We start from the raw sequence: 10,366 nt of genomic DNA, 5'->3' as shown, positions 1-10,366 counted from the left end.
TTTCATTCCAAATGATTTCTACATGAGGAATGAAAGATAGATACTAAGGTCACAGTTGTCAGCAAAACTAAATAAATAAAATAAAATAAGCCATAAGAAGACAAAAGAAAAAAAAACTGTACATAATGTGTTACACATGGAGTTTTTTTTAATATTATTTATTTAACCTTTATTTATCCAGGTAAACTGTTTAAGAACCACTTCTCATTTACAAACATGACATGATGCACTGAGTGCATTATAATATACAAACATACATATTCAGCCAGAGTAAAGTGACTATTTTAATTGTGATTAAAATTTTTAATCTATGCCCATGCAGGACTAAAATTAATCAGAGTTAACTCAATTAATTTCACAGCCCTACTATTTTTATATTTTGGCTACTTTTCTGCTGCTTTTAGCTAGCCTCTTGCTCGTTTTAGCTTTTTGCTAGCCTATTGTTACTTTTAGCTTGCATTTTACAATTTTCCGTTTTTTAGTTATCATTTTGCTAGTTTTACCTTTTAGCAATCCTTGTGATGCTTTTTGCTAGCCTTCTGTTACTTATAGCAATCATTTTTCTATTTTTAACCACTGTTTTGCTTCTTTTAGCTTCTAGTTAGCCTCTAGCTAGCTACTTTTAGCTACTTTTGGTTTGCATCTAGCCTCTTGCAACTTTTAGCTTCTAGCTAGCCTTTAGATACCTTTAGCTATTGTTAGCTAACCTTTGCTACTTTTTAAAATACTTAATATTTAGCAGTGGTGGGCAGCACTAATCTAAAAATTAGTTCCACTATCCCTAAAACACTAACTCAAATGTTTAAGTCCCCTAATTCTAAAGCACTAATGCACTGAAAATTTAGCAAAAGCTAATTGTAAAGCACTAAAATAACCCAGTCAACCCATGAACCTTCTTCAACAGACAACATGAGTCACATGTTGCTCTCTTAACACTTCTCACTGACTCCTCAGCTGGATCTGGTTCATATCTTGTCACATGTGAACAAAATGAGTGACAGTTTTCACCCTCAGCTGTTAACATTAATGCTGATCAATAACATTTATAGACCTCAGTTAGTGCTTGTAAATTTAGCAAGTGCTAATCCACTAATAAATATTAAAATAAGCAAAAGCCCTAAAGCACTAATCAGGAAATTAGTTCCCCTATTAGTGCTTTAGGGGAACTGTGCCCACCACTGATATTTAGCTACTTGTTTTTAGCTTCCTGGTTGCCTGTTGCTGCTTCATTTTTTATTTAGGATTTTGCTAATATAGCAGTCAGCTAGCCTTTTACTACTTCTGTCTTTTATACTGCGTTTAAGCACCAAACACGTTTTGAGCATCAGGTTTACATGGTAAATCTATGGTGGACGCTATATAAGACAAATGCATTATTATTGTTGTTGTTGTTGTTGTTGTTGTTGTTGTTGTTGTTGTTGTTGTTACTATTTTGTGACGGAACAGTTTCCTGAGTGATGTCCACTAACCTGAGACAGATGGACAGGAGCTCTTTAGCTGATATCGAGTGGCTGTAGTCGGTGTCCTGGCAGGAGATATCAGCACCGATGCGGGTCAGCGACTCATCAAACTGGACTCGGGACAAAAATAGTTCTGAAAGCCTCGCAGCTCCTGGGTGGTAGAACTCACCAAACTCAGAATGTCTCTGAATTATCTAGTGAATTAATTATCTTGTGAGCGTGACGTGCTCTTAGTAAATAAAGCAAAGCCACTTTTGGTGTGAACTAAGGTTGGGCAATAATGGCAAAAAAAAAAAATCACGGTTAATTGTGGTATTTGGCCGATAACGATTAATTTTGACGATTAATCCCCTGGAGTCCCTGGACATCCTTATGTCATCCTGGTCACATGACCAATTTAGTGGGAAAGATTTGTTCTTCATAAAAATCTGTTCCAAATTGTGTCAAAATTACAGACTTCAATTTATAAATTGTGTTGATAAATAAGTAAATTACAGAACCTTTTTTTTAATGTTGGTCATATTTGAAGCGGAGAGGAGCACCGAGCGATCTCCAGTCAGTCTGCCTGGTGGCATTAATTGTCAAGTGCCAAAAAATAATCAATTAATGTTTTTCTGATGATTAATCGCACACGATACGATTATGCCCAACCCTAGTGTGAACGCAGCATCAGTCTTGAGTTAACCTCTTGTAACCTTTTAGCTTCCAGCTAGCCAGTTGTCACTTTTGGCTTTTAACTACTCATCTGCTACTGTTAGATTTTAGCTCCCATTCTGCTGCTTTCAGCTAGCAGTTAGCTTCTTTAACTCAGTTTCAGCTGTCGTTCGGCTGTGTTTTTTCACATTTTGTCAGGTTTAAAGCTCGAGGTCGAATAAAAATAGCGACAGAGACGCTAAGGTTCTGCTGCCTCTGGAGAAATGTTTTCCCGCCTCACCTCTCCTGCTCTCGGAGCTCGTCACTTTTCTCTGATGTCACCTCTTTAATTTTAAACCGTCTTCTTTTCGTTCTTTTGCAGCGATTTCCAAAAGTCTGGAGCCGGTGACGGGTCAGCTGAACAACACGATAGCAGCTAAACTGACGGCCGTGGAGGTCACCCTGAAAGATAACGTCAGCAAGGTGGTGAAATCCAAGGTAGGCAGCTGAATGCTTTGTTTTTATTCCCACCTGTTGGTTTCCTCCAGTTTGTTCTTCAGGTTTCCCTCTCCTTCCTGTTCATCAGAACCTAACGGACTCGATCGGTCGAGCGGCAGCCGAAGCGATTCAGGGACCGATCCAGACGGCCTACAAAGAGGCCTTCCAGACCACCGTGCTGCCCGTCTTCGAAAGAGGCTGCCAGACCATGTTTCAGCAAATCAACGACAGCTTCAAGCAAGGAACGCACGAATGTAAGACGACCGATACGAAGACAGTTTCAAACCTTTGTCACTTCCTGTTTGTGTTGGAGGCTGGCCAACACAATCTGCAGAACTAGGGCTGCAGCTAACGGTTATTTTACTAAACGATTAATGTATTATTCTGATGATTAATCGAGTAATCAGATATACAAAAATAGTCATGTTCTGCAGTAATTAAGCTTATTTTATGAGAAATACAATTATTTAATATTGTAAAGGGGTAATCTACATCTGCTGATGACTCTGCTGCAATCAAAGTCAAATGACACCAGTTGTATTAATTCATGCATTTGAAGCTCCACTTGTTTGTAATTAATTAAAAACACTGTCACTAAATCATTTTAACCATCACAGAAAAATCTAAATGCTTAAATTTATTGTTATGGATTGGAAAAGTGAATGTCTTTTTTTTAGAAATTTACTAAGTAAAATAGAAAATATAAACATTTGGGTGTTGCAGTTGAGTTTTGTAGAGTTCACTTGTTAATTGTAACAAAAAATTCATATTTTTTAAAGACTGTTATTAGGTTGATGCAGGGCTCCCATTTAATCTTGACTGTGTAGCTATAAACAAATATAACAGTAGTAATGAGGGCTAAAATCATAAAAATCAGCAGAAAATAATTAAAAATATCCAACTATTTTCTATAAATACTTTTAAACTTGAAATATTTACTCCAAGTATCTCATTTAAACTAAGATAAAAACATATCAACAAATAAACGTGTTTCAGCTCAAGCTGTCGATCTGTTGCTGTGTTTTTATTTTTATCTGACAAACTCACAGTAAGTCTTGTTTTTAACAACTTACACACTGTTTAATAAAACCCTGCCAGGTCACCATGGTTAGTCAGCACAAATAACGTTAGCTTAAATATACCTCCTCCTCGTACATCTGGAACACGACAGATTATCACAGATTGAGGGAACCGTGTTTTGCAAAGTGAACGTAAACAAATACCTGTTGTTAACTCCTGACGTGTTTTGTTCCGGCGCAGAAACATGGAGGGTGTGAAGCGTACTGCGCGTTGTCGTCTTTTCTATTTAGCTTTAAATGTTCCCTTGCTTTTTATAATCTGTCGTTTTTTTGGGTGCTTCGTTTCGGCACTATAAAGCGCTCTGTAAGCATACACGCGTGATATGTTGACAGTGTAACCGTTAGCGGAAGTGCTAACATCGTAGCAGTGTGTAACACAAATAACACTCCGGATGAAGTTTCGAGGCAGATAATTTTCCTCGAGGATTTTTTTGTAACCGAATTACTCGAATTATTCATGGAAACGTTTCAGCCCTGTGCAGAAGATTTATTTATGTAAACGTTTAGTCCTGGAGGGGAATGAGTAAAAAGAAGTGTATTTAAACAAAGGACACCACAGGGTTGATGTGACTGCGGGAGGAAATGAACGACTCTTTGTTCATCCCCGCAGACATCCAGCAGCTCGACGCCCACATGAAGAACAGGAAGCAGAGGGAGCAGGAGGCGCGGGACCCCATGATCACGCAGCTCCAGCAGATGATCGATGGCTTCCAGAGCTCCACCGATCAGCTGGCCAGCAGCATCACGGCCACGGTCCGGGCCGAGGTCCAGCACCAGATGCAGATGATGGTGGGAAAGTATGTATCCATCCCGTTTGGAGAAAATGTTGATTTAAAACTTTTACACACGTTCCTGTGCACTTTAACCAGATTTTACTCATCAGGTATGTAAATCAGCAGATGTTTGCAGCTGTTCACTTCCTGTTGAGCAGCTGCATCAGAGGTTGGAGAGTAAAAAACAGGCGAAGCTTAATCCTGAGGCTAATCTAAGAGCATATTTTCTATCAGGTCTCTCGTTCCCCGTGCAATTAATTCAACAGCCTTGGAGATTATCAGGGGAGAAGCAGAGACGAAGAAGCCGAACAGCTAAAACTTCGCCCAAAAAAATCACTTTCAGCTGCTTTTCTTTTCAACGGAGAATAAATCAAACCAGAGAAAATAAACTTACTGTGGAAATGCAGCGAGCGCTGAATGACAGCTGGAGGTGAAGATGTTAGGTTGGTAAGCTGAAAGAAGTACACTAGCTAAAAAAACAAACATTAGCAAAGCACTACCTGAAAGTAGCAAGATATTTGCTAAAAATGCAAATAAGTAGCTAAAAGTAGCTAAATATTATGTGAAAGAACTAAAACCTCAGCTGTAAGTAGCAAAATGCTAGCTAAATGTGGCAAAACATTGGCTAAAAGTAGCCAAATGTTAGCTAAAAGTAGAAAAATTGTTTGCTAAAAGAACCAAAACCCTAGCTGTCAGTAGCAAAATGCTAATTGAAAGTAGCTAAATATTAGCTGAAAGCAGCAAAACACTAGCTAAAAGTGGCAAAATATTAGCTAAAAGAATCAAAACTCTAGCTGTAAGTAGCAAACATTAGCTAAAGGTAGTAAAATACTAGCTAAAAATGCAAATCAGTAGTTAAAGTAGCAAAATATTATGTGAAAGAACCAAAACGTTAGCTATAAGTAGCAAAATGCTAGCTAAAAGTGGCAAAACATTTACTAAAAGAAGAAACATACTAGCTGTTAGTGGATGAAATCTAGATAAAAGTAGCAAAAAGCTAGTTAAACGAAGCAGAGCAGTAGCCGTATGTTGCACATCACTAACTGTAACTAGTAGAATAGTAGCTAAAATTTAGCAAACTATCATGTAAAAGAACTAGAACAATAGCTGCAAGTAGCAAAAGGCTAGCTAAAAGTATCAACTCTAGCTCAAAGCTTCATGCAGAGCTGAATGTTTTAATGTATGAACAGCTAAAACAGCACAAAGTCTGCAGAGCTTGTTGTAAATAAATCTCCTAAAATAAAAAAAACAAAGGAGCTGAATGTGTGACTTCCTGACTTGAAGCAGCTTCAGCTGCTATGAGCCGAAGTGTGAAGGACAGCTTTGTGTGCTCCTCAGTCTGCAGGAGTCCATCCTCAGCCACGTGCAGCGGATCGTTAAAGGGGAGGTGAGTCAGGCCATGAAGGAGCAGCAGGCGGTGGTCACCTCCAGCATCATGCAGGCCATGAGGTCCGCGGCCGGGACCCCCGTCCCCACGGCCCACCTGGACTACCAGACCCAGCAGGCCAGCATCCTGCAGTTCCTGCAGCAGGGCCAGCTCAACCAGGCCTTCCAGCAGGTGAGCTGTGTGGGCTGCAGAGGCCTGCGGTCACACACCGACCCTCCTGGGCTCAGAGACCCAGAACCCCCTGACAGAACCAGTCCTCGGGTCCTGCAGTGAGCTGTGTGGGCTGCAGGCCTTGTTTCTGTAAACTCAGCTCCGTCTCCTCCCTCAGGCGCTGTCGGCCTCCGATCTCAACCTGGTCCTGTACGTGTGCGAGACCATCGACTCGCAGCAGGTCTTCGGTCAGACCCCCTGCCCCCTCAGCCAGCCGGTCCTGCTCTCGCTCATCCAGCAGCTCTCCTCCAACCTGTCCACCCGCTCCGAGCTCAAAATCAGGTGAGGGCGAGCCGAACGTTCACCTTCTCAAAACGTCTCATTTTGACCAGAAACAGTTTTAAAGGGATCCAGGATTAGTTGTAACATTAGACTTTATGTGATAAACAGTTATTTTAACTGTAAACAAAGACTGTAAAAATACAGAAGGATATTTAGTTTTTATCATTTTTAAACTAAATTTTAATGAAATGAGAATTAAGTCAAATTTGGTCAAATTGACCTCATTACATTTTAAAATTCCTGTTTTAAAAGCTACATTTTGATACCTGGATCATCCTGATATCATCAGTTTATCCAGAGAAATGATTTAATTTGTCTTGTTGGTTATGATAACACATTACTGTTTGATCTGAACCCTAATTTTATGTACATTTATTGACTCATTTTTGATAGTATTAAGATGAAACCTCAAACAGTATTTGTATTTTAATATTTCCCAGTCGAAAAGAAACAAAAACATTGCTAGCTCACGGGAAAAATTCAAAATTTTAAGACGTGTTTTCTCAAAATCAGGTTTTTTGTTGCTGCTGCTCGAAAAAAAAGTTTCAAAAAATGTTTAGGATTTCAGACAGTTCATTCAGCTGATACACTGATGAGGTATTAATTCATTATATGTTGACAAAATGCTATTTTTGCACTTGTTTAAATCAAAACCCTGCAACTGAAAATATGGATGGAGGACCTCAGTTTAGCTTGTTAGTTTGTTGCTCTAGCGCCGAGCTAATACATATAAAGCAATGTAGCGTTGGTGCTAAAGCTAACAGGCTAAGCTGAGGTTCTTCTTCCATGAAGCAGCTCTGTTGTCCTCCATCCATATTTTCAGCTACAGGCTGAGTCATTTGTTTCTAGAGATCGACTGATTCAGGTTTTTGAAGGCTGATACTGATTATTTTGACATCAGTCTAACAGAAACGCCGATACACACAGCCGATCGTTTTTGGCCGATTCTTGAAGCCGATACAACTTTATCTTCCTCCATTAACAGGATAAAAATAAGACTGATAACAAATGTTACACAAGTCTTAATATAAGCAAAAAGAAACATTTATTAACTGAGCCTTGTCTGGTGCAGACTGAGTGAACTGCTGCCACACAGGATTTCTGTTTTCAGCCATTAAAAAAAATTAAAATTTTATTTTATCTAAAGCTACATGTTCTGTTTTTATCTATATATTAATCAGATTGGTATCTTTACATAAAATAAAATGACCATGTTTTAATATCCCAGCATTTTTTTAATGCAAAAAGAGGAGCACAGAGAAAAGAAGAGACACACACATACATCCTGCTATCTTTGTGAGGACTTCACACAAACACACACACACACACACACAAACACACACACACACAAACACACACACAGCGCTCACAGTAAGCCCTGGCTGCAGCGTGTAGAAAGGGGCGGGGACAGATCAGATGAAGCTGCAGCTCCAGGATCAAGTAAACCTCAGAGTCTGAGAACCGGATCAGAACCTCTTTTTAACTGTTTGAAGTGGTCTGAGTCGGTCCGGTCCGGTTCAGTCCACTCTCTGAGTCTCTGTCTGGTTTTCCACTCGGCTTCATCACAGAAATATTTTTTATTTAAACCTCATGTGGAGACCTAAAACAGTTGATCAAAAAGCTTTTTTTAAATTCTTCACAGTTTGACAGAAAATCTGATTTTACCTTCGACGAGCCGACGACGAGCCGAAGAATGAAGCCTTTAAAGATGTTCTGTGTGGATGAATATGATTTATTCTGCAGACCCGACGCTCCTCTTTACCTGCCTTGAAAAGAAAAACTCTGACCTTCAGAGTCTGCAGAACCGCCGAGACCCGGATCCGAACTTTACTGCAGCTGATTATAACTAAAACTGTGTGTGAGCGCTGAAAGCTGCTGAAGAAGCTGAAAATAACAGCTGACTTCAGCTGAAACAAGCTGAAATTAGCAGACATCAGCTGATAAACAAAAAGAACACAGTGTTGCTATTTCTATAAAACAGCTAAAGCAGGCAAAACTAGGAGAAAAAACAGCTAAAATGCATCTGAAAAAGCTAAAATTAGCATAAAGACAGTGTTTTTTAAGTAAGCAGTAAGAAGCTGACATCACAGAAAGGTGAATTTAAACAAAAAGAGCTAAGATTAGCTGAAAATGGCTACAAACTCAAATGTACAAAACAGACAAAATTAGCAGAGATCAGCTAAAAGAAGCATAAAAAGCTAAAGTGAGCAGAAAAAAGTTACAATTGGAGTAAAAAGAAGTTGAAGGAAGCCTAAAATATTTTCATTTACAAAAATGGCTGAAAGGAGCAGATGACAAAAAAAACAGCTGAAATTGGCAGGAAACAGCTGAACGATGCACAGAAAGCTAAAATTAGCAGACATCGGCAGAAAAACAAGAAAAGCAGCACAGTATTGCTATTTCTATAAAGTAGCTGAAGCAGGTAAAATTAGCTGAAAAAATCTTTAAAAATATCAGAAATAAGCTAAAATTAGCATAAAGACACAGAGCACATTTTTTTAATTAAGCAGTAAGAAGCCGAAATGATCACAGAAAGGTGAATTTAAATGAAAAAAGCTAACTTTAGCTGAAAATAACTACAAATTAAAATGCTGAAAATGGACAAAATTGGCAGAAATCAGCTAAAAGAAATATAAAAAGCTGAAATGAGCAGAAAAATGTTACAATTAGAGAGGAAAAGAAGTTGAAGGAAGTAAATTTAGATAAAGCTAAAATTAGCTGAAAATAGCTACAAAACATGACAAAAACAGCTGAAATTGGCAGAAAACAGCTGAACAATGCACAGAAAGCTAAAATTAGCAGAAAGTAGTTTAAAAAAGCAGAACCAGATCTAAAAGTATTTTGAAGGGATTTAATGGTGAAGACAAATAAAAAGTGGCTAAAACAGCCGAAGAGCTGAAAGTGTGGCTGAAGTAGCAGAAAGAGCCGAACGTTGTGATGCATGAGTTGCTGAAACGGCACAAATAAAAACGGATGATGTCACAGCCGTGTCCTCTTCTCCCCCCCCTCAGCTACCTGGAGGACGCGGTGATGAACCTGGACCACAGCGACCCCCTGACCAGAGACCACATGTCCTCCGTGGTGGTCCAGGTCCGACCCAAGCTCCTGGCCTTCCTGCAGCAGGACCCCCACAGTCCGCTCTGCAAGACGGTGCGCCGCCTGATGATGATGCTGCAGGGGCTGGTCAGCCACTAGACCCCGCCCCCTGTTCCTCCTTACAGAACCATCAGGAACCGCTTCGGTCTCATTCTGGGATCCGAGACAAAAACTGTATTTTTGTTCAGTTTATTTTTATTTTTTATCTCTGCTGGACGATCAGGTCAGAGCTGTAGATCCTTCAAAGCTTCGGCTCCTTTCAGCACTCCTCCCATGCCCCGCCTCTTTTTGTTCAGGAGCAGAAGTGCAGCTCATCTTCAGACCTTCGTCTCTCTGTAGGCTGGAGGCCACGCTCCGGCTGAAGTAACTGTGAAACTAAAACAAGTTTTATTTGGAGCGGTCTCGTTTTGTTTGCTGTTCCTGACCCGGCAGCCGTCCACCTGTACAGCTCAGACCTGTTCTCCTCTGTGTTCGCTCCTTTTTGTATTTTAAAAAGCGTTTAGCCTTTGTAAGCCATGTATACTTGCTTTAAGGCTTGTAAAAGTAGATAAACAATAATTTGATTGTTCTTTTTTCAGAGAACGTGCAGTTCCTGCTCTGAAGCTGCAGGGGGCAGCACTGATCTGCACTCCCTGCTTTACAGGTTTAGGTTTTGGGAAATCATTCCTGCTGTTAACTTTTTTCTCTCTCTTTTTTTGGCCGTGCGTTCAAACGAGCAGGTTCCCGCCTTCAGCTTGTGAAAAAACTCTTGTTGTGTTAATAAAAGAATAATTTACAGGGTCGTTCGCCAGCCTGGCTGATCACTAAATAAAAGAACCGTCGACTTCGTTTAGAAAGTGCCTTCCTGTCCGTCATCTGTGTTTGACAGCTTGTGAGGTTAAAGTGAGGCCCCGCCCACTCACACACACACACACACACACACACACACACACACACACACACACACAC

The 10,366-nt window shown here is 39.9% G+C and overlaps 1 protein-coding gene across 1 annotated transcript in view; it reads left to right on the top strand.

Annotated features, from left to right (window-relative positions):
* Window positions 1-10,253, top strand: part of edc4 (enhancer of mRNA decapping 4) — a 28,442-nt gene extending 18,189 nt beyond the window's left edge. Inside the window, exons 25-30 of the mRNA XM_014012197.1 lie at window positions 2,476-2,591; window positions 2,680-2,845; window positions 4,281-4,467; window positions 5,782-6,001; window positions 6,159-6,322; window positions 9,334-10,253. Coding sequence (XP_013867651.1) covers window positions 2,476-2,591; window positions 2,680-2,845; window positions 4,281-4,467; window positions 5,782-6,001; window positions 6,159-6,322; window positions 9,334-9,517 — 1,037 coding nt within the window. The 3' untranslated portion in view covers window positions 9,518-10,253. The remainder of the gene's footprint in view (window positions 1-2,475; window positions 2,592-2,679; window positions 2,846-4,280; window positions 4,468-5,781; window positions 6,002-6,158; window positions 6,323-9,333) is intronic.
* Window positions 10,254-10,366: the final 113 nt, after the last annotated feature.

The sequence above is a fragment of the Austrofundulus limnaeus genome, unplaced genomic scaffold (genome assembly GCF_001266775.1).
Source record: "Austrofundulus limnaeus strain Quisiro unplaced genomic scaffold, Austrofundulus_limnaeus-1.0 Scaffold89, whole genome shotgun sequence".
In the NCBI taxonomy this organism is placed as follows: Eukaryota; Metazoa; Chordata; class Actinopteri; order Cyprinodontiformes; family Rivulidae; genus Austrofundulus; species Austrofundulus limnaeus.
The sequence above is the reverse complement of the archived record's forward strand: the minus strand, read 5'-3'. Positions and strand labels throughout refer to the sequence as shown.